Source organism: Tupaia chinensis, unplaced genomic scaffold (genome assembly GCF_000334495.1).
Source record: "Tupaia chinensis unplaced genomic scaffold, TupChi_1.0 Scaffold000610_1, whole genome shotgun sequence".
Classification (NCBI taxonomy): Eukaryota; Metazoa; Chordata; class Mammalia; order Scandentia; family Tupaiidae; genus Tupaia; species Tupaia belangeri.
The window spans coordinates 3415843-3439672 of record NW_006160129.1 but is presented as its reverse complement, the minus strand read 5'-3'; the positions used below and the strand labels follow the sequence as shown (position 1 = coordinate 3439672).

Here is a 23830-nt window from a genome sequence, read left to right as displayed (position 1 = left end):
GTAGGCCATGGAGCAATGATCCAGTGAGGGGCAGAGAAAAGCTACATGTGCAGATATTTTGGTGACAGAGAATAGGGCATGAATCTGGGCTCTACCAGCTAAATGCCAGGTACCTCGGGGCTAATTCATTGCTATTTCTGTGCCTCATTCCTCACCTACACCGGGATCTAATCATCCATCTTCCATGGGGAGTTACAAGGATTACATGTGCGTGCTTAGCTCCATGCCCAGTCCAGGGGACTCTCACCAGCCTTCTCATTCATCATCATGGTTACGGTCTTTGCCAGAGTCACCAGAGTCAAGGAATCACAGTCTCTGTGGACAGTTCCTTCACTGTCTCTCCACACTCCTGGCAGTTCCTTCACTGTCTCTCCACACTCCTGGCAGAAAGATGGCCTAAGGTGTCCTTACTCCCCTTTTAAAATAAGAAGGATGGATACATGCCTCTTTCGACATATTTCTTACCAATGAGGCCATGTCTCATTTCTGTGCTTCTAGCATAGGGCTTAGCACATAGTAGGAGACTGATTCTTCTTTGCTGTGGTGGGTCTGACCACAGTAATGGAGCAGCCGGAGAAGAGGGAAAGAAGAGGAAGAACACAGCTCAGTCTCTGCCTCAGCAAATAACTCTTCCCTGCCCCTTCTCTATAGACCTGGGCTCTTGGGGTGCTCTGAGGGGCCCTAACAAGAAACCACCCTCTAGATGGACCAGCAGATGGCATAGTGTTTGCATCATTGCTGAACTCCCAAGTAGTCCATGGTTTGAGTCCCAGACCCAGTGGCTCAAAATTTATGCCAGGTATGTGTGCAGGCATGCCCAAAATCCCAAGAGAAGAATGGAGGAGAAGGGTCATAAAGGCATGACCATGCCCCATGGAGGGTGATTTCTAGCTTTCTGTCTCTCTATTGCTATCTCCCCAGTGAGCACACATGCCCTATAGCAAAAAAACTCTCAAAAAATAAAAAAGAAAGAAAGAAAGAAAAAGAAAAACCACCCTCTAGAAACCACCCTCTGGAAATACATGTGTCAAAGTCAATAGTGTGTTTGATGCAATCAATGAGGGTTCTTTTCTTCTTGGCCTAGGACCAAGAAAATTGTGCGGAGAGGAAGTCAACAAATTAAACAAATTTTCCTGTGACAGAAGCTATTTACTGACCCTGTGCTGTCCCCAGTCCTCCAGGGGACCTGAGGAGCCAAGGACTAGGCTAGAGATAGAAGTTTTTCAGAGTGGAAACCAGGGCTGGAATAGCATGCAGTAGCCAGTGGTGCTTTGGGGATCGTGGTGCAGACATTTGGGGAGAACATAGATTCGCCCTCCCTGCCTTCCTGACGTCTTTCAAACCCCCTCACACAGAAATGGGCTGTGTGCTTTTCCACAACAGGAACATGAGTGTGCATATCTTCACACTCACATGCATGCTTGCTCACAAACATACCCACCTACGCAGGGGTTATGTGAGAGGAAGGAGGATCTTGATCTTTGTAGGTAAACAGTCTCACCTGGCAAAACCACTCCACCACTTGGGGGCCAGTTCAGTTTCTTTAACTTCCCCATCTTTCACCCTCACCCCAGGATGAATCCCAGTTGTGACCCTCGCAGGATAGGGAGAGTGGGCCATGCTGGAAAGGACTAGAGGTGGGGTATCTGGTACCCTCCCATTCTGATGCTGCTGCCAGTGCAGTTGAGTCGGCTTAGGATGAAAAGTCAGCCATTTTGGCTAAGGTATGAGGGTAAAGTCTTAAGTCTAAATCCACAAGAAACCAAGCCAGACAACAAAGGCAAAGGGTGTGTGACAGATGATCTGATAACTCCAGGAAGATGCCTGTTGAGCTCTGGCTTTCCTTTTTTTAGGTGTTTGCCATAGGGCACATGCACTTGCGAGCGAGAGACAGAGAGAGGGAAAGTGAGAAATCACCCTCTGGAGGGATGGCCATACCACAATCCTTTGTCCTCCATTCTCCTCCTGGGATTTTGGCCATGCATGCACACACACCCAGTGTGATTTTCAAGCTGCCAGGTCTGGGACTCGAACCACAGTTGGCATGTGAGAATCCAGGGTCTTAACCACATGCCACCTGCTAGCCCATAGTTATGGTTTTCAATACACTCAGCAGCTCAAGATATAAATACGGTGCTGACACTGAGAAGGCCACAGAAGTGAGACAGACATGGTCTCCGCTCTCAGAGATCATAATATGCAGAGAAGGGGGTTGGGGTGGGAAGGACAAAGAACCAAACAGAAAAATTGGTAACCATGAAAGTAACAAAGGAAAGTGCCTTGGAATTTCAATAGAGAGAGAGAGAGAGTCTCGTTATAGGGAAGGGTCATTTGAGAAAGATCTCCCAAGATGGGTAGGATTCCCATGGGGTAGAAGTTTGTAGGTTGATAGTTTTTAATTTCCCTTGTCAGTGGAGCTAGTACAAGCAAATGTCAGAAGTTTGTTTGTTTGTTTGTTTCAATTTCACTTATTTATTTCATCCAAGAGAGAAGGAGACAGAGAGAGACAGTCACTTCCAACAAAGGCCTCCATGATCCAATCCCAGCCTCGGGCAGCCAGGATCAGAGCATACGTGTATACAGTCAGAGCTCAGGACATGAACTCAGGGCCTCGCCATATGGTCTCAGCATCATGGAGCATTCTGTCACCACGGCATGAAATGGCAGAGGCTTTCGTGTCTGTTTTCTGTAAATGACCTGGTTACATTGCCGCCACATTCCATGCCTTCGTTGCTGTGTCTATGAAATGGGAAGATACGCCAGGGACTTTGAATACCTCCTCTGATATCACATGTAAGCATGACTGCTTTACCAGCAGTTACAGCCCATTGGTAGTCCCAGACCCTCCTGGACTGAGGCCCACCCTGGAATTGGGCCCAGAAGAGAGACAACCGGCAGGTTCTCTGGGTCCCATCAGCTAAAGAGTGATGGCTGCATCTGGGTGCCTGTCCCATGATCTCTTTTCTTCCCTCCAGATAATCCCAGTGACAGGCCCCCGGGAAGGGGGCACCAAGGTCACCATCCGAGGGGAGAACCTGGGCCTGGAATTCCGGGACATCGCCTCTCATGTCAAGGTGGCCGGTGTGGAGTGCAGCCCTTTGGTGGATGGTTACATCCCTGCGGAACAGTGAGTGGGAGCCACCCAAGACACGAGAGGAAGAGGAGGGAAGGGATGATAACCCAGGGCTAGGAGCAGCCTGGTTGATGCAGCTGGTCTCAGAGCTGGGTGGCAGGGGCAGGGGGAAAGGAGAAAACCCTTACTGTTTTTGTTTTTGTTTTTGTTTTCTGGTGTGGGGGGACTCCCACACTTCCCTACCGTCGGGACTAGCTGGGAGTGTGCAAAGGACAAGGGGAAATGGCTGGGACAGAAGAGAAAAGTGACTATTACCTGTACTGGCACCAGCCCTCAGGGCAATCTGGGTATCAAGGACTGCGTCAAAAATGAAACCTCTTTTTCAGGATGAAAAAGAACCAAACAGGAACATTCTTAACCATGAAAATAACATAGGGAAGTGCCTCGGAGGGAGGGAGAGGACGTCTCGTTATGGGGAAGGGACATTTGAGAAAGGTCTCGCCAGATGAGTCGGAGTCCCATAGGTGTAGAAGGTGGTAGATTGATAGTTTTGAGGCCAGCGCTGGGGTAGCATGTGGACGCTGTTGTCAGTAGCCAGTGGCACTCTGGGGACAGGCAGAACAGGCATATGAGAACAATGGTGATTCTTCCTCCCTGCCTTCCCTCCCTGTGGGGAAGGTGTGCAGGAGAGAGCTGAACTGTGGGGATAGAAGTGAGACAGAGCACAATTCAAATCTGCCAGAGAAGTGTGAGTCCCATTCCCTCTGCTGTCCCCCACTTCTCCCCCAGCCCCCAGCCCCATCATCGAGCCCATTGTGTGCTACTCTCTGTGGAGAGCGAAAATGAAATTCCACACCCACTCTCCGCTGGGGGTACTTTGGATTCATGTTCTCTTTACAAAGTCTGCCAGTCCACCCAGCAACCTTGACCTCCCCACCCACGCGGTGGAGGCAGTCTGTAAGTCGGGTATTGCCTTGTAAATAAGTAAACACCATTTTCCAGCCTAGCAAATACAGCTCTGAAGTGTTTCCAGCCTAGCAAACCGCTATGAATCTGTAGTCAATACCGTCTTTACTGCTCCACCCAGGATGAAACCTTGTCTGGGCACCGTGTGCGTAACTCACTGATTTTTCACAAGGCCTCCATAGGTCTGTCCTGCCGGTACTGCTTGGTGGGACTTGTCCAGATTAGTGACTGAACTATCGGGACTGCCTTCCTTCCTCAGCTGCTCCTGCTTTCCACTGGGGTCTTCCCACGGCACTCATAGCAAACCGATGGCTTCCGGCTCCAGTCATGGTAGAACTGGCCTCACTGGTCCATCATCATTTAGTTATCAAAAGATCTTTCGATAGCTCCTTCAGGGCTCCTGTGATCTTCCTAGAGCAAACGCAAAGCAGGCCATTGTGGATACGTTGGGATCCGGAGGATGTGATCCGGAGGATTTTAAATTACCATACTCTGGAACTGCATAGCCAGATACCAAAAATAACGCCACATGATTAAACTATTGTGATACCAGTTAGACCCGCGGAATGAGATAGAACACTCAGGAGAGGAATCATGATATATAAAAGTTCAGTATGTGATAAAGGTGAAATTTCTTTGTTTTAAAATTATTTTATTTACCTTTATTTGTTTATTTATTTAATTGTGTATTTATTTATGTTTGATCAGAGTGTGTGAGAGAGAGAGAGAGAGAGAAAGTGAGAAAGCAAGCCACCAGGTCTAGGACTTGAACTGTGGTCTGCCATGTGGGAGTCCAGTGTCCTTAACCACCATGCCACCTGCTGGCCCCAAGGTGAAATTTCAAATCAGCAAGGAAAAGCAAATAAATGGTTCTGGTTAACTCCCTGGATAAAGTACATTATTAGGGGCCAGCAGGTAGCATAGTGGTTAAGGCACTGGACTCCATGGAGATTCTAGACCCAGACCTGGCAGCTTGAAAGTGATGCTGGGTGCATGTGTGTCCATGCCCAAAATCCCAAGGAGAGAATGCAGAAGAAGGGATTGTGGCATGGCCATCCTCCCCATGGGTGATTTCTCACTTTCTGTCTCTCTGTCTCTCCCTCTCTCTGGTGAGAGCATGCACCCTATGGCAGAAACCTTAAAAAGAAAATAATTGTACAATATCCATTCCTTATTTCATATTATAAACCAAAATAAATTCCAGATGTATTAAAGAGTTAAGAGTAAAAAAATGAAACTGGAAGGATTAGAATAAAATACAGGTTAAAATTTATTTGATCCCAAGAAGAGGAAGGCATTCCAAGAATAACTGCAAGAAAAGAAGTGAAAGAGAAAAGGATTAAGGGGTCTGAGTACATACAACTGTAAAACTTGCTCATTAAAACTCATTGTAATGCAGCCAGCCAGTAGTGTGGTGGTTAAGGTGGCTGGGTCCTACAAGGCCAACTGTGTGATTCAAGCCTTGGACCCAATGGCTTGAGAAACACACCGGGTGCATGTGCATGCGTGCCCAAAATCCTAAGAGGAGAACAAAGAAGGGATTGCAGTGTGGCCTTCTCCCCTAGGGGGTGATTTCTCACTGTCTCTTTCTGGTGAGTTTCTATATCCTATGGCAAAAACATAAAAAAATATATAGTGTGACAAAGAAATTGGAAACCAAGTTGAAAAATGGCAAATGGGGAGAAAATAATAGCAGTATTTATAATAGATGAAAATTAGCAGTCATATTTCAGAAGTTTCTACAAAAAAAAAACCCTCCAGGGACCTGCAGTTAGCGTAATGGCTATGTCATTGGACTCCCATGTAGTCGACCGTGGTTCACATCCCAGACCCAGTGGCTTAAACTCATGCAGGGCGTGTGTGCATGCGTGCCCAAGATCCTGAGAGGAGACTAGAGGAGAAGGGATTGTGGCATGACCATCCCCCCTGAGGGGGGAGGGGCAGGAATGATTTCTCACTTTCCGTCTCTCTGTCTCTCTCTCTTTTTCTGGTGAGTGCACACACCCTACACCCTATGGTAAAAAAGTCTCTCAAAACAAAACAAGAAGTAAAACAAAACAAAACAAAACAAAACCCTCCATTTTGAACAGACAAGTCAAAGGAAAGGCTATATAAAATCAAATAAATAGGGCCAGTGGGTGTCATGGTAGTAAAGGCACTGGACTCCCACATGGCTGACCATGGTTCAAGTCCTGGACCTGACAGCTTGCTTTCTCACTTTCTCTCTCTGTCTCTCTGTCTCTCTGTCTCTCTCTCTCTCTCTGTTACTCTCTGGTGAGCACACATGCCCTATAGCAAATTTAAAAATTATAATAACAATAATAAATAAAATTAAATAATTCTTTAAAAAATAGCTTAAATAAGTAAAACCCCAAGAATATGTGAAAAACTAAAATAACAATGATGTGTTTTTTCCTACTGGGAAAATTTTCAAAGGATAGCTAGCATCTAATAATGGGCAAAAAGAGTGAACTGTTAATACAAATGTAAAATGAAATATAACCTTTTCAGAGCACAGTGTGACTGTAACTGTCAAATGTTAAATGCATGAACTGTTTAACCCAGCAAGTTTGCTCCTTAGAAGTCTGTTCTAGTAAATACACAATGCTTAAGGATGTGTGTATAGGTTGGCTCGTTTTGCAGAATTATTTGGAGGAGGAGGAAAATTAGGATAATTAAATGTCTGTGGATAAGAGGATGGTTGTATAAATGATGGTGCATTCATATCACAAAATACTGGGGAAGTATAGTATTAGCTTATGAAGTATAGGACTATGTTAGAGTGTGCTAAAAAGAATGAAGTCGAGCTAGCCTCATAAAGGAAAGTCCGTACAATATTAAGTAAAAACAGAGGGGGTGGGACCAGCAGGTGGCATGGTGGTTAAGGTGCTGGACTGCCACATGGCCAACCATGGTTTGAATCTTAGACCTGGTGGCTTGCTTTCTCACTTTTCCTCTCTCTCTCTGTCTCTGTTCCTCTCTGGTCAAAATAAATGAAAATAAATAAATAAATAAAGTTAAATAAAGTAATTCTTATAAAAAAGAATAGTATGTTATGTTTCACTTTTATCTTTAACACCACATACATGTTTCTTTATATGTGATATGTTTGCAAATAATTGTACAAAGGGTCTTAATAAATAAGACCCTCATAGTAAATGCATATTATTAAAAAAAAAAAACTATACACGAACTTCAACATTCTTCACACCAAATAAACTCATACTTTAATTCCATTTTACATGAACCTTTTGAAGTTCCTTCTCTTATGTGTGTGTATATCTACGTATATATACAGCATTTCTTTTCGTGTGTGCATATAATGGAGGTCTTCCAAAAGTTCGTGGAAAATTGCATGTTATGACAAAACTACATACTCAATTCAAAATTTCTGCAGCAAAATAAGCTCCTATTTTCATTCCGTATTTCTATTACCTTTTGAAGTTCCCATCTACAATATATTTGCATAGGACTATAAAACAGTCTGGGAAGATCTGTAAACCACACTGTTTTGAGTGGTGAGGTATAAGGAGAGGGACGCCGTTCACTGTCAGACTGCTGTACTATCTCACTGTTTTAGAAGCATATGAACAAATACTGTCATTAAAACCATAAGAACCTTTTTCATGTTTATTTATTTATTTAATTCCATTTGTTATTGGGACCAGCAGTTAGTGTAATGGCTATGTCGCTGGACTCCCACATAGTCGACCGCAGTTCGAGTCCCGGACCTGGTGGCTTAAAACTCACACCAGGCGTGTGTGCGTGCATGCCCAAGATCCCAAGAGAAGAATGGAGGAGAAGGGATTGCAGCATGGCCATCCCCCCTGGGGGGTGATTTCTCGCTTTCTGTCTCTCTGTCTCTCTCTGTCTGGCGAGCGCATACACCCTATAGCAAAAATCTCTCAAAAAAAATTCCATTTGTTATTATTATTTTTTAATTTGACCAGAGAGAGATCAGAGAGAGAGAGAAAACGAGAGGGAGAAAGGAAGGTCCGGGATTTGAAACACCATTGGCCATGTGGGAATCCAGCGCCTTTACCCACCGTGCCACCTGCTGACCCCAAAACAATAAGAACTTTTTAAAAGGAAGAACTTAGAGCCCTTCACTCCCCTAACCTTCTCAACCTGCTCCCTGACGTAATTATCTGTACCCCCTGGGGCAAGTGGGAACAGAAAACCCTTCATTGAGGTGGCCCAAGGACTGGGAGCCAAGAGATTCTAGACATAGACCTGAAAAACTTTGTGCAGCTCCAAAGCTCCAAATTCTGTCTAACTTGCTGTGGGCCCTCAGGTAAGTCCCTTCCTCTCTCTGGGCTCTGCCAGCTCTACTTTGTAAGCTGTTTGACTGAAACATTCCCTCTACTCGACACAACAATCAAGTAGTGACGCATCAGGGACTGAGTGAGTGTCTGGGGTCAGAACACTCAGACCCTCTCCGAGGTTCCATGGAGACCTCTGTAGGTGGAGTTTCTTCATTTCCTGAGAACCAAGAGGAGCCCTGCAGGGAGAGATCAGTGAGGCCCTCCTTCCATGCCCATCCCTGAGGTCCCACTGCAGAGCAAGGGGCCTGGGCAGGTGTGCTAGGGCACAAGGGCGTGAGTGGCTGGGAGTCCTGGGACCTAGGGTGTCTCCTGTCATCCCTGCAGGATCGTGTGTGAAATGGGAGAGGCCAAGCCCAGCCAGCATGCGGGCTTCGTGGAAATCTGCGTGGCGGTGTGTCGGCCCGAGTTCATGGCACGGTCTTCTCAGCTCTACTACTTCATGGTAAGTCTTGGCCATCAGCACCCTGGCTGGGTGCAAGCCACCACAGTCCTCATTGCCATGACTGCTGGCCCCCCATAAACCTCTGTGAGCAAACCCAGGGCAAGGGGCCTCCATACAAGCTCCCCTAAATTCCTGAGAATCCTGTCTCCCCAGTGAGGGAGCACTTAGCTTTTGAAGTCTACCAGTCCTGGATGCAAATCCAGACTTTGCTGCGCCTGCTGTGTGGCCTCAGGTAAGTGGCTTGTACTCTCTGGGTGAACCCCCATGGGGCTGAGTGGCAGAGTGACATGGTAGGTGGGTGACAGATGGGCTTTCCATGGATACTCCTGGGATCTGAGTCCCGGCTCTGCCATGTACTAACTGGGTGAACTTGGGCAAGTTGCTCGACCTCTGTGCCGTTTCGTCATGTGTAAAGTGGGGATAACAATGTCTGCCCAGTGATAGATAGATATATGTATTGTTGTTTCTTCAATTGCCACCAAGGCTACTCTGGCCTTTCCCTGTATAATTACACCCCACTGTGTGCACCCCATCACCCCTGCCCTGCACCTCACCCCCTCCCAGCTCATCCGCATACCCAGTCCACCTTTTCCCTCCCTCTGCCGCCCTCCCTTCCTTTTCTCATCCACCTTCCTGCTCTTTCTTCAGTGACAGCTACTTATCACCTTACCCAGGACCTCTCACTGGGTTACTGAGATGGATACTTCTATCTAGTCATTTAATGGTCCTGGCTGTGGGGGTACAGTGGTGAAGACCGCACAGCCCTCCCTCAGGACGTCACAGGCAAGGGAAGATCAAGCACAAGCAGGAGGATGTAAACACAGGCTGGGGAGCGGGACAGGAAAACCTCAGGGTCCCTGAGCCAGGCTCCCCTCAGCAAGCAGGCCAAATCCTGCTCCTCCCTGACCCCTGCTCTTTGAAATCAGCACCGTTCTGGACACAGTGACTATCACAAACACACGGGGAATACAGGTGGAGGAACACACGTATTGGGTTACGTGTGTTCACGTATAGAGTTTGTGGAGGTGCTCTATTTAACTGTTTAAGATTCATACCCCTCTTCATCTGGAAGGATGTGAGGGAATTTCCAAATTAAAATCAATAGCTAGAAGGACAATTAATGACAAATGTATATATATTTATATATAAAACTTGTATATACAGTCTATGATATATACATATAGACATAGTATATATATTTATATATAAAACTTGTATATAAATTCCATGATATATACATATAGACATGCATATATGTATGTTTGCACACACGTATATAAAAAGGGTCTTCAAAAAGTTGAAAAATGACTATTACATGGGCAGCAGGTAGCATGGTGGTTAGGACACTGGACTCTCATATGGCTTACCATGGTTAGAGTCCCTGGAGACTTGAACTTACTCTGGGCACATGTGTGTGTGTGTCCAAAATCCCAGAAAGAGAATGAAGGAGAAGGAACTGCAGCATGGCCATCTTCCCCGGGAGGTGATTTCTCATTTTTTCTCTCTCTATCTCTCTCTGGTGAGCACACATGCACATGGCTATACAAAAAAAAAACTCTAATAAAAGATAGAAAAAATTGGGACCAGCAGTTGGCGTAATGGCTATGTTGCTGGACTTCCATGTAGTTGACCACGGTTCAAGTCCCAGACTCGACGGCTTAAATTCACACCAGGTGCATGTGCATGTGTGCCCAAGATCCCGAAAGGAGAATGGAAGAGAAGGGATTGTGGCGTGGCCATCCCCCCTGGGGGGTGATTTCTTGCTTTCTATCTCTCTGTCTTTCTGATGAGCGCACACGCCCTATAGCAAAAACCTCTCAAAAAAACAAAAAGAGAAAGAAAAAAATGAATAGTATTAAAAAAACTGTTTGGATTTCAATAATTTTTTGCACCCAAATAAATTTACACTTTAATTTCATTTTATACTTTAACTTCATTTTTCCACAGACCTCTCGAAGTCTCTTTCTGTGCATGTATTTAGAGAAAGATTGAGACAGAGACACAGAGACAGCTCTCACCAGGTACTCAGGACCTGAAACCTGGCCCTGAAACTACCTGGCAGCTGAGGCAGGAAGGGAGGAAACCATCACCAAAGGCCAAAGCCAGCCCTGGACCTCCTTGGTCAGTCAGCCGCCAGGCCCATTAGTACCCTGTGCTCCTTGGCAGTGGCTGGATAACAACGGGACAGTCCTAGAGCAGCCTCATCAAGCTGCACCCTGGGACCTCCTCTGCCTCTGCCTCATGTTCCCAACTGAGCCTCTGACCCTGGTGACTCGCTCAGAGGCCACAGCCATCTGGATGTCCTGCTGTCATCTAGCTATCAGCTCCCTCAAACAGTGTGTCCTCCTCTGCCTGTTGTGTCAGTGGCCCATCCCCTAGGCCTGCTATCTTGGTGGCTCAGAGTCCCTTAGTTCCTGATCTCCATCTGTCACCATGTTTTGGAGTCTTGCTTCCTCCTTTTCTTTGCCACCACAATGGCTTCTGTACCTTTCTCCTCATCTTTTCTCTGAACCATTGTAATCCACCCACCACTGCAGAAACACGGTTTTCATCACGGCAGCCCCATGTCAAGAGGACCTGAAGCTCCCACTCCTGTCAGGAGATGCACAAGGTCCTTGGTCAGCCACCTGCTTGCCCAGTCCTATTTCTCCAGTCTTTGTTGAGACATGAGACACTCTCCCTTCTGTATCTTTGCCTTGCTGCACCTGGCCACAGAATTCCCATGCTTCAAAGCCCCGCTTCCAAATCACTCCCTTGGTCTTCTCTGCACCCGGCACCTGCGGTCCCCCAGCACTGGGATCCCAGAGCAGCTGTGGGCACTGGCACTCAGCAGTCCTTCCGTGTGCCCTGCCCCTCTGGTCAGGCCAGCAAGTTTTTGCAAATAAAGACCAGGGACTTGCTTTGCTAGCCCCATGGGCAGTTCTAAATGTCCATGTACATTATAACCTCCTGGGGGGCTTCAACAAAGTCCTCTGGAGCCCCCCAGCCCCCCTCAATTAAATGAGACCCTACAGGTGGGACACAAGCATCAGTCTGTTCCAAAAGCTCCCAGTGGGTTCTAATGTGCAGCCCACACTGCCGACCACCGGCCCAGGAGGAGCCGAGAAGCATGAAGCATGACGGTCAGCAGTTACTATGTGCTTGTTCTCTCTGCTCCTGTTTTAGTTCTTTTCTTTCTTTCTTTCTTAATTTTTTTGAGAGAGATTTTTATATAGGGCACGTGTGCTCGCCAGAGAGACAGAAAGTATGAAATCTCCCCCAAGGGGGGATGGCCACACCACAGTCCCTTCTCTTCCATCTCCTTTCAGGATTTTGGGCACACATGTGTGCATGCCTGGCATGATTTTGAAGCCACCGGATCTGGGAATTGAACTGCAGTCGACCATGTGGGAGTCCAGCAACGTAACCATTATGCTATCCTGCTGGCCCCTGCTTTAGTTCTTATAATGAGCATATGCATCAGATATTGGAGAGTATCATCTGCACTCAGGACAGGGTCAAGGTTGCCTGCGTGATTGTCTTCACCCTGGAGCAGGAAGGGGTTGAATCTAGGGTATTAAGGGGAGGCTTCTGGAAGAAGCCAAATGAGAGGAGGGTTTGTGGAATATGCTTTTCCATGTGGGTCTTGAGTGTGGGGCCCTTCCTGGCATAAGGTGTGACAGGGAAGTGCTCCCAAAGGTGGAACAGAGGGGAGAGTAGAGAAGGAAGTGACTGGTGAGGAGGCACTTGGTCAGGTCAGGGAAGACGAGAGCTACAGCCACAAGGTAAGTGTGCACTGGCCCCTGGGCTCAAAGGCTGGTGTGGCTTTTCTGCTTGAAGGGCACCTTCAAAGACTAGCCCTGGTGCCACCTGCCCACTTGGGGAGAATTGTAAAGGAGGAGGGAAGCCCAGATCTCTGACGCCAACTTGCATTTCAGGATTGCATCATTGTGGCTCCCCCCACAGAGCTCCTAGGGCTTTCAGGTGGGATGGGAGGCAGAGTTGCCTGGAGTCCCCTCAGGGAGCCCAGAAGGGTCAGAACCCACTCTAGTCTCTCTGCAGTATCTCAGAGCTCTGGCTGCCTCTCCATTCAGCAAGGCAGCAGGGGGGTGGTACCCTTTGGGCTCTCACGGAAGCCCCAGGCCCTCTGGAGCCCTGAGACAGTCTGCTCTGGGGACTTGTTTGGGAGCAAGATTTGAGTTTCCCCAAGTTTCCCTTCATGAACCAGGTCGGACCCTGATGTGTGGGTTTATGCCTCCAAAACCCAACTGTCAAGGCCCAGGGCTCGGATGGGCTCTGTCCCCAGAGGCCTCCACGCAGGGGATACTACTTCCCTTCCCTCCTCCTCCGTGGGGCGAGTGAGGAGGTGGCAGGGGATGCAGCAGCTGATTCCCATGCAAACCTACCATGAAATATGTATGAAGCATGACTTGAATAATTAATAGTTTCTCACAACTCTGGACCATGTCTCCTGAACAGCCTCTCCCCACTCCATGGCAGTGCTGCAGCGAAGCCTGCAGGATTATTCACTGCTGCCCCTAGGAGACCCTCCCCCAGCAGCTGTGGGGGACACCCACTCCATCTATCTGGACTGCTCTGGCTTAGACCATGTCTAGGGCCAGCCCTGCCTTGAAGCCCATGTCCACAGGTGTGTACACACACACACGCACACACACACGCACACACACATGCACACACGCACACACACACACGGGTAGGGTACACTCTCCCTTCCTTCAATCAGCAGAGTCCCTCTGCAGGAGGAAAGGCTCCTTTTGGAGAGATGTGAGTTACTGCATGTTACAGAACAAGGAATCAGTCAAGGCGCTTGGAAATAAACATCTCTTAGACCCCAGCCCTCTGATTTTGTAACCAGAGAAGTTAAGCACCGTGTCCCAAGTCACACAGCGTGGACGCAGTCAGAGCTAAGAAACAAGGGTTCTTTCAAGCCTCATCCCACCCTCTTTTTGACCTCCAGTTGAGTCAGTAGCAGCAGACCTGGGATGAAAAACTGTTCCTTGGCTTGTCTAGTGCTGGGGGAATGCTAGGTCTGGAATCCACAGACTAAATGCAAGCATCTGGTGGCCAGATGGGGGCTCCAGTCAGCGTGGGTCCCCACCTATGGGCCCTGTGCTGGGCCTGGACTGCAGGCTCCTCTGGGGACACCTTTCTCCTCCAAGGTGTCACAGATCAAGTAAGACCTCTCCCAGGGGAAGTTGCTGTCCCACTCTAAGGGGCCAAGTGGATTCAACTTTTGGTGCTGAAGTCTTGAAGTGGGTGGTGGCTGGCGAAGGGAAGGAGAAATCTTCATTTAAATGCAGATACAGGCTTCTCACCTGGGACTGAGGAAAGTTTTTCCATTAAAATGCTAATGAAAGAACAAACTGCAACTCCAAATCCCCAGCTGTCACTGGCTTTTTTCCGCCCTGCCCCCTCCCCTCCCCAACCCCACTCCTCTGTAGTCCCCTCTGGCAGGGCTGTGGGCAGGCCCTGAAAACTGACCTTTTTTTTTTTTTTGAGAAAGAGGTTTTTGCTATAGGGCCCATGCGCTCACCAGAAAGACAGAGAGAGACAGAAACCAAAAATTCACCCCCAGATGGCCGCACCGCAATCCCTTCTCCTCCAATCTCCTCTTGGGATCTTGGGCATGCACACACACGCTCTTGGCATGACATTAAGCTACAGGGTCCAGGACTCGAACCACAGTCGACTACATGGGAGTCCAGCGACATAGCCATTACGCTAACTGCTGGTCCCTTTTTTATTTCATCTCCTGTCACTGCTCTGGCCACTGGTGCCTTACAGCTCAGTGGAGAGACCCATGGCAAAGATGTGTCACCTTCCCAAAGCGAGGAAGACTATACTGGAGAGGAGGAGAGCTGGTGCTCTGGGGTCAGACCCCAGTTCCACTTCTTCAGCCGTGTGACCTTGGAGAATTTACTTAGCCTCTCTTCTCTCACTTGTGCAATAGCTAATATTATACATACTTTATGGACTTGACTATCAATGGAGATTAAAGCCTGTTGCCTAAAAGCGCCAGTACACGGCGGCTGTTACTACTGAGGTTATGAATCTGGACACGCAGACTCTCAGGACCCAGAACATTGCCTGTCCACACAAGCCTAAGAAAATGTGCAGGCTTTCTGGGAGGCCATGATACTAAAGATTCCAGATGGCCCTGTGGGGGAGTGGGTGCTGCCTTGGGCCTGCCCAGAGCCTCCTCTGCCCATCTGGTCTCGTGTATCTCAGACCATACCCTCTCTACACAGACGCTGACGCTCTCAGACCTGAAGCCCAGTCGAGGGCCCATGTCCGGGGGCACCCAGGTGACCATCACAGGCACCAACCTGAATGCGGGCAGCAACGTGGTGGTGATGTTTGGAAAGCAGCCCTGCCTCTTCCACAGGTATCTGCAAGGCCTGTCTACAGCTGTAGGGGAGGGAATCAGACAAGTAGGTCATCACTCCTAGCAGGTTTGGGACAGAGCTGTGAGGGGGCTATCACAGGCTATGTCATCCTAGGCTGAAGAAAGCAGGTGTTCTCCTTGGCAGAGGCCTTTGGTTCAGACTGGACTGCCAGGCACCCTTTCCTTGGGTAGGCTCCATCCTGTTGCTGCTCACCATTGGCCTTGGTGCCCTGTGGCACCCCATCTGCTGAACCCTAGGCTGCCCAGAACGCATCGTGGAGCCAGGATAGAGCACTCACTGGGTAGCTCCTGTCCAGCTGTACAGAGTCACCTGGCGCTCAGGGCTCATAGGCTCATCGGTCCCAGCAGGCTGAGGTCGAGCCTCCGAGGGCAGAGCAAACAACACTCCCAGCCCTGTCCCACTATCTGGCCCAGAAGGGCAGGCCTTTGTCAGCCAACAGCCTGGGCATAGGAGTGAGACAGGAAGTAAGTCCAGCAAAGGGCTCTACTGTGGCTGGGAGCTCCCTCGGCCAACTTGAGAGTCTCTAGAGAGGTTTTCTCTGGAGGGAACTATGTTGGCTGTGACAGAGCCAGTCAGACCAGGCCAAGCCTTGCATTAACAGTGTTAAAGAAAAAAGTACTCTGACACGTGTTAAGCTGATAAGGAAGACTTGATTCAGGACTAGTACAATAGGGGAGGAGAGATCGGGATCTTTGGTACCAGTCCTGGAGCTTCATCCCTTAGGTAGTGTTCAGCATTGCCTATGAGGAGCTGACTTATTGGGAGAGCTGTGGAGGGCCCTGACCCAGAATCGCCATCCTCTGTAAAACCCAGAGGCCCAGCGCTCTGTCTTCCCTCCCTGCAGGCGCTCTCCGTCCTACATCGTCTGCAACACCACATCCTCGGAGGAGGTGCTAGAGATGAAGGTGACGGTACAGGTAGACAGGGCCAAGATCCACCAGGACCTGGTCTTCCAGTACGTGGAGGACCCCACCATCGTGCGTATCGAGCCAGAGTGGAGCATTGTCAGGTAGGAGCGGCCTAGAGTGGACCCTATTACCCTGGGCCTCAGTTTCTTTTCCCTGATTCTCAAAAGTAGAGGAGAGTTCTAGAGGCCTAATTCTGCCTTGGGCGATGATAAACTGGGGCTGGTTCAGAGCAACCTACATTAGAAGACTCTCTGCCATAGCTCCTTCCTTCCACTAAGAGCACCTCTGCATAGGGCCCACCTAGAGGCCTAAGTCTGACCAGCAAGAGCCCCCCCAACCCCCTCCAAAGAGAGGGTGGTGTGTTTGGAGGCCTTGTCTCCACCTCATAATGGCCATCAGAAGATGCCAGCTCTATTCCCCTATATCTTATTTCTGGCAAAATAGGCAGTAATTCTGATCCTGCTTTCAGGCTAGAGGAAGTGGAAAAGTTGAAAGATCACAATCAGCCTCTCTCTGGCCTTCTCTGGAGGGAAACCAAGGTCCAGTTCAAATGTCTCTCCTCTGTGCTTTTGAAGCCTCCCAATAGCTTCTGTCTCAGCATGACCTCTGATCTGCTTATGATTGTCCTTCCCTCCCCTGCAAACTCCACAAGGATGGAGTTTGAATTTCGTTCCCTGCTCTTTCCCAGGTTCCCAACATCAATGCATAGAAACTGTGTCCTAGAGGGAGGGGAGCAGGCATCTGATGCTGTTCTAGAAAGACTCTGGGCAGGGAGTCAGGACCTTCAGTACTGGTTGTTTAGTCATTCACCCTGGGCAAGTTGCATGCTCTTCTTAGGCCTTTACCTCTTCAGCTGTTTACTTGGGGACTTAGAAACCTCAGGGCCTCTAAGGTCTCTGGAGGTTTGTCTTACATCAGGGAAAGGACTGCAGGTTGACAGTTGGAGGCTGATTTTCCAGGCCCTGGAGGTTGCCCGGGAATGAGAAGTTGCTACAGAGGGCATCCTCTTTTCAAGGCCCATGGAGATCTGGGAAACCAAATACCCAGGATTACATGGAGAATGGAACAAAGGCTTGGGGTCAAAAGGAACAGGCTCGGCCCAACTTCACTGCCTACTAGAAAAATGACCTTCAAATTTCCTAACTTCCCTGGGTCTAGGGTTTCTCAACTGTCAACTCCCTCACAGGGATGCTGAAAATTCAATGAGAAGTAAACCCCAGTGTGGGACCTGGTTCAGCATCTTCACCTGCCCCCTGCTCAGGGCCTAGTCCTCCCCACTAGGGTGGGCATGAAACAGTGATCCCCAAGGTTAAGGAAGGGGACAGAGATGAATCCAGTCCAGGCAACGATCTTTTTATTATTATTATTAAACTTTATTTATTTACTTTTAATTTGACCAGAGAGGGACAGAGAGAGAGAAAATGAGAAAGCAAGCCACCAGTTCTTGGACTTGAGTCATGGTCATCAATGTGGGAATCCAGTGCCCTTAACCACCATACCACCTGGGCAACAACCTTTTAAACTTGCTGTCAGCAAACTCTGTCCATGGGCCAAACTTAGATGACCAACTGCTTTATAAATAAAGTTTTATTGAAGCACAGCCATGCTCATTAATATATAGATTATCTATCAGGGCTTTCAGACTGTGATAGCAGAGTTGAGTAATTGTGACAGGGGCTAATGGCCTACAAGCCTAAATGTTGACTATCTGGCCCTTTCCAGAAAGAATTGGCTCCTTCTGCCTTAAGTTCAAAGGAAAGGCAGGCTTTGCCTGATGAAATTTGGCTGTCCTCAGCAGAACTCTGAAAGGCCCAGATCTTATGGGCTTTATCTTAAAGCAGAGAAAGTATAAAGCACAGCATGGGGAAAGTAGCCTGGAAAAAGCTACACCAGCATTTGATCCCAGGCGCTTGTGAGTCCAGGAAGTTGACATACTCAGTCAACAAACTGCAACCCCGAGGCATTCACAGCCTAGCTTAATTTAGCTCTTCCTTGTGTCATCGCCACAAAAATAGAGGTGTTGTCCTTTCTGGCACAGAGCAACATCCTGCATCATGCTCACATTGAGAGGGAGGTTGGAGGCACATTCTATGTCGGCCAGCCAGCTCCAGCACTTTCACTTAAGTTACCAAAGGCCGAGGAAGGAGTAGGGCTCTGTGTAAGGTGTGGCGTTACCCTTGTGTATGAGCAGCCTGGGTTACTAATGAACAGCGATGGTGGGCTTTGGCGAGTGTGTGTTGGGTCACCAGACACTCATCTGCCAGAAGCAGCCACTAGAAGAAGAGCTTCTCTGGGCTTCACAGGAATCTTGACATACTCAGTCAACAAACTGCAACCCCGAGGCATTCACAGCCTAGCTTAATTTAGCTCTTCCTTGTGTCATCGCCACAAAAATAGAGGTGTTGTCCTTTCTGGCACAGAGCAACATCCTGCATCATGCTCACATTGAGAGGGAGGTTGGAGGCACATTCTATGTCGGCCAGCCAGCTCCAGCACTTTCACTTAAGTTACCAAAGGCCGAGGAAGGAGTAGGGCTCTGTGTAAGGTGTGGCGTTACCCTTGTGTATGAGCAGCCTGGGTTACTAATGAACAGCGATGGTGGGCTTTGGCGAGTGTGTGTTGGGTCACCAGCCCATAACCCGCAACACCCAGCCACTAGAAGAAGAGCTTCTCTGGGCTTCACAGGAATCTTCATGTATGTGTGTGCATGTGTGTGTGTGTGTGTGTGTGTGTGTGTGTGCACACGTGCACACTGGGCTGATTATAGATGGGTAGAATGAATGTGAGTGTTGGAGATTCTTCATTCACAGGGCTTACCACTCACTAACTGGCTATACCCTATTGCAGATAGCAGGATTCTTCTCAACGTGCTCCTTTGATTGAGGATCAGTTATTCCTTGCTTTCCTTTGAGTAGCCGCCAAGGAAGATAGAGCCCAATACTGCCACCCCTCCATGCCACCTTCTCTGCCACCCAAAGGATGGCAATGGCTTCCAAGTTTCCTTTGAAAAGCTATGTCAAGATAAAGCCCCTGAGCCCTCCTGGTCAGCAGTGCTATGGCTACCCAGGGTGTGGAAGAACCTGAGTCCTGGAGCATTTTTCATTGCATTCCTGGTACAGGCCTTCATCTCCCAGATATCAGACTGACTGAGTCCTCCCAGGTTGAAATTTGCAGTACAATTGTCCCAAGGATTAGACTGTGCTCAGACCACTGGAGGGGTCCCTGGTGGGGACAACCTGGAACAAGGTTCCCATGAGGCCAAGGCCAGTGAAAGGGGCCTTCAGACTGGTGAGGACCGTGGGAGACACCAGTGGGTTGCCGAGAAGCAGCTGGCTCAGAGCTGGAGTCCTTGGAAAGCTTAATGGGGTTGTGCTGGCAACTGGGCCTCCACAGGGTGTCCAGGCTCTGAATGAGCTCAGTGAAAGACAGCCATGGGCATCTGGTCCTCACTGTCTTCCCCGTGGCTGCTGAGATGCTCACCCTTGTTATTATGCAGTCAGCTTGTCATGCTTGTCCTGGTTATCAATGTCCTCATTGTCATGGTTCAACTTGATGATAGTCATCGTCGTCCGGAGCCATTGCTCTTCCTCTCTCTGTGGCTTACACGCCTCCTTCTTTCTCCCTGCTCAGTGGAAACACACCCATCGCTGTTTGGGGGACCCACCTGGACCTCATACAAAACCCCCAGATCCGTGCCAAGCATGGCGGGAAGGAGCACATCAACGTGAGTCCAGGGCTGGCAGGGTGCATGGGGTTGCCCACTCAATATGTTGCTTCCCTCAGGGTGTGGGGCCTCCAAGGTCTCAGAGAGCTCCATGCCCATGTGTTGATGACCCACAGCATGTGACATCCCTGAATACTAGGTGGTGGGGTGAAGAGAAGACATGAAGGCATTTGCACACCTTGGGGTACAGGCATGGAAGAGCAACCACTTCCAGAGCTGCTGGGATTTTATACTTTTCCTCCTCCATCCTTTCCACCCCACTAACTTAGAAAACACCCAAGTCATCTCCACATCTGCCATGGGCAAAACTAGATCCAGGGGCCAGCTACAAAGCAAATTCCTTGAATGCCCAAGTGCATGGTCCCCCTCTGTCAATCCCATGCTGTAACAGTAGTACCCAAGACACCCTATGCATGCACAGGTTGTGGAGAGACACCACAGTCTTCCCTCTCTGGCCCCTCCCACAGATCTGTGAGGTTCTGAATGCTACTGAGATGACCTGCCAGGCTCCAGCCCTTGCCCTGGGTCCTGACCATCAGTCAGACCTGACCGAGAGGCCGGAGGAGTTTGGCTTCATCCTGGATAACGTCCAGTCCCTGCTAATCCTCAATAAGACCAACTTCACCTACTATCCCAACCCTGTGTTTGAGGCCTTTGGTCCCTCAGGAATCCTGGAGCTCAAGCCAGGCACACCAATTATCTTAAAGGTAGAATGCGGGAGGTCATGGGAGGTGGGAAGGAAGAAGGCCCTGCATGGAAGGGGAGGGTTTTAAGTCACGAGGGGAGCCAGAAGTCACAGGCTCCTTCCAAATTCAGAGCTTGGCATCCTCTGCAGAGGCTGTATTATAGCCCAGCACGTGACAAATGCTCACACGAAGTTTTAATGGGAGGTGGGGGTGGGGGGGACTCTTTACAGGGTAGATCTATCCCAGGCAGGCAGATGCGCCCTGGCCATTCGACTCCCAAAATTTTCCTGGAACTGGGAGGGCAGAAGCTCACTCACACTGTGACCTCCTGTGCAGCCCTTTGCAAACCACAACATGGGGTTTTGGGGAATATGGGTTGCAGATTAATTTTAATTCACATGACAACTTGAATCAATTAGTAAGAACTGACTAGAACTCTGGGTTGAGAAAAATTCTGGGGCTGCATTTGGGATAAGCCAAAGAGAACATTGATTAGTGATTTCTCATTGGGAAGAAGGGAGAATGGTAGCATGTGTGCCAAGGATTTTTTGGACTTGTCACCAATGGTGGCTTCTCCAGCAACTCACTAGCAGAATGGGACCTTCAGTAGCAGGGCACAGCAGCCAGCCAGTAGCTGTGGGGCTGACTTGGGGGTGGGAACTGGGGCTTTATTATCCATCCAGGGCAAGAACCTGATCCCACCTGTGGCTGGGGGCAATGTGAAGCTGAACTACACGGTGCTGGTCGGGGAGAAGCCGTGTACCGTGACCGTGTCCGACGTGCAGCTGCTCTGCGAATCCCCCAACCTCATCGGCAGACACAAAGTGATGGTGAGGGTGGCAAGACCCCCATCCCCAATGGAGTGGGTATTAGGGGTGCTGGGCATGAGTGCTGCAGCTCCAACCCAGGCTATGAGGGCTTTCCAGGGGGGATTCTGCAATTCCTCTCTCTTCCTTTAGCTAGAGAGTAAGGCTGGAGTGCTGATCTGTGGTTTAGAAGTTTGCCCATTGCAAACTTTCCTCCTAGCTGCCCCTCGCCCCTAGTCCCTTCTGCCTGTTCCACTTCTGGCCTCTCTCTTCTGTGTTGTCCTTCATTCTGTACTGGCTGGTGCCACAAGGGCAATGCGGAACAGCCTTAAATAATATGCCAAGTCATCTGTAATAGGCAAGAGAGCCTTCATGGAGAAGGCCACTGTTATGCCATGTTCTGTGCCTTGGTCTCCCGCCCTGACAGTGGAGATGCATCTTAGGGGAGCCAGCCATTGACACCATGTCAGACTTTGCTTATGTCCCAGCTGGGTGCTATTTTCTTACTAAGATGAGGCTAGCTCTCGAATAGGAGGCTATGTGGTTCTTCCAGTAGGGGGCTGGCCTCCGCTGAGACACCCATCCCCTCCTCCGCCCCTCTATACCCTCCTATCCATTTTTACAACTGTGTTACATCTCCTTCCTGGAATCACTCCTCTCCTCCTGCCCCAGTCACCAGTTCATTGGTAACTAGGGCCCATTCCCCAGGTTGCTCTGCCCCCCCTCCCCAGCCCCCTGTTGCCTGGTGTGTCCCCAGGCCCGTGTCGGTGGCATGGAGTACTCACCGGGGATGGTGTACATCGCCCCGGACAGCCCGCTCAGCCTGCCTGCCATTGTCAGCATCGCTGTGGCCGGTGGCCTCCTCATAATCTTCATAGTGGCTGTGCTCATCGCCTACAAACGCAAGTCTCGCGAGAGTGACCTTACATTGAAGCGGCTGCAGATGCAGATGGACAACCTGGAATCTCGGGTGGCCCTGGAGTGCAAGGAAGGTACTGAACAGCCAGGTGGCCGTGGCCCTGGGCTGGAGGCCAAGTGTGTGGGCATGCTCATGCATGCATGTGTGTGTGCATGCATGCATGTGTGTGTGTGTATGTGTATGTGTCGAATATACAGCAAGCAGGTTGGGCAGCAGTTGACATGCAGGAGGCTCTATCTACCAGAACCTATAAATCTAGTCGCGGAGCCAAGGTTCCAGACCACACCCCCATGCTAGTGGGCCCCACCCTGGCAATGCCAGAAGGAGCGAAGGCCTCTTCTTCCTCTCCTTTGAGGTGTTAGACTGGGATCACACTAAACCCCATCAAGCCTTCCCCAGACACAGAATCCTAGCTGAGTGGGATTGACTCTCCACTCTAGGGGAGACCTTGGGGTGTCTTGACATGACACATTTGAGCAACCTTCCATCGTCTTCCTTTAGCAGGAAGGTAAGACTGGAGGGCTGATCTGCGATTTAGAAAGAAGAGTGTTTCACAGCTTGTATTTTAGAAAATGACAAACACCACCATGAAGCGAAACCAGCTGCACTAAATCCAAGAAGGAAATTTAGGAGTCAGACTCTTGTAACCCCCAGGATATCATTTTGTGAGTCACCCGGGAGGATCTGAGCCTGTTCTCCACTGTCGATTTATTCAGGAGTAAATCCGGCCCTGTACTGGGGCTCTCACACCCACCAATTCCCACCAGGGCAGCCCTGGCTGTTTTGATGGGGAAGTGGATCCATTCCATCCCCTCTCCACATCCTTCAGCTGTCAACACAGCCTCCGCCTTGTGGGACTGTTAATTACTGCCTTTTATTATATTTACGCTGCTTAATTTTTTTTCTCCGCAATGTACTCTTCCTCTAATTAGGTGTAGTGATTAGAATCTCTTTTATGTGTGGCAGGCGCAAGGCTTTGAATGTTGGAGGTGCCTGGTGACTTAAAGGAAGGCTGGAGACGATAAAAAACCAACTCTCTACTTCTCCTCCCCACCAGCTGAGCATCCCTACTGGGCGAGGCAGGCAAGGGACAAGGGATGCTGGCCTGGCTTCTCTACAATGCTCGCAGAAAAGGAAGGAGCCACTCAGGCAGGAGGGCTGCCCAAGAGTATCAGTGGAGGCCTCAGGAGAGCTGGGCTGCAGGGCTGCAAGGGGGAGCGTCAGCCGAAGGCTCGCAGTCATGATGTGTTTTTCAGGGATGCCCAGAGCTGATTGCTGGTTTTCAGGGCAGTGCTGGCCCAGGGAATGTGTTTTCTTAGAGACTTTACTGTCAGCCAGGCTGTCACCTACACTCAAATTTAGAAGAGGCCCAGGCCTGCCTCAGCAAGCCTGAGCTGTTCATTGTTTTAAGACAGGGCCTTGCTACCTCAGCCACTCCAAGTTGCTGGGATTATAAGCTATGCCCCTGCACTACTTACCTAGAGGTTGGACCCAAATTCTTTTTTTTTTTTTTTCCCCGGAGAGGGTTTTTTTTGCTATAGGGCGCATGCACTCGCCAGACAGACAGAGAGAGA

General features: G+C 49.3%; 1 protein-coding gene across 1 annotated transcript in view; it reads left to right on the top strand.

Moving 5' to 3' along the window:
• Window positions 1–23830, top strand: part of LOC102467684 (plexin-A4) — a gene marked incomplete at its 5' end in the record, with an annotated part of 128583 nt that overhangs the window by 46417 nt on the left and 58336 nt on the right. The window contains 8 exons of the mRNA XM_006158849.2: window positions 2976–3127; window positions 8689–8806; window positions 15055–15191; window positions 16058–16222; window positions 19752–19845; window positions 20313–20552; window positions 21215–21361; window positions 22095–22329. Of these exons, the coding sequence (XP_006158911.1) occupies window positions 2976–3127; window positions 8689–8806; window positions 15055–15191; window positions 16058–16222; window positions 19752–19845; window positions 20313–20552; window positions 21215–21361; window positions 22095–22329 (1288 nt within the window). The remainder of the gene's footprint in view (window positions 1–2975; window positions 3128–8688; window positions 8807–15054; window positions 15192–16057; window positions 16223–19751; window positions 19846–20312; window positions 20553–21214; window positions 21362–22094; window positions 22330–23830) is intronic.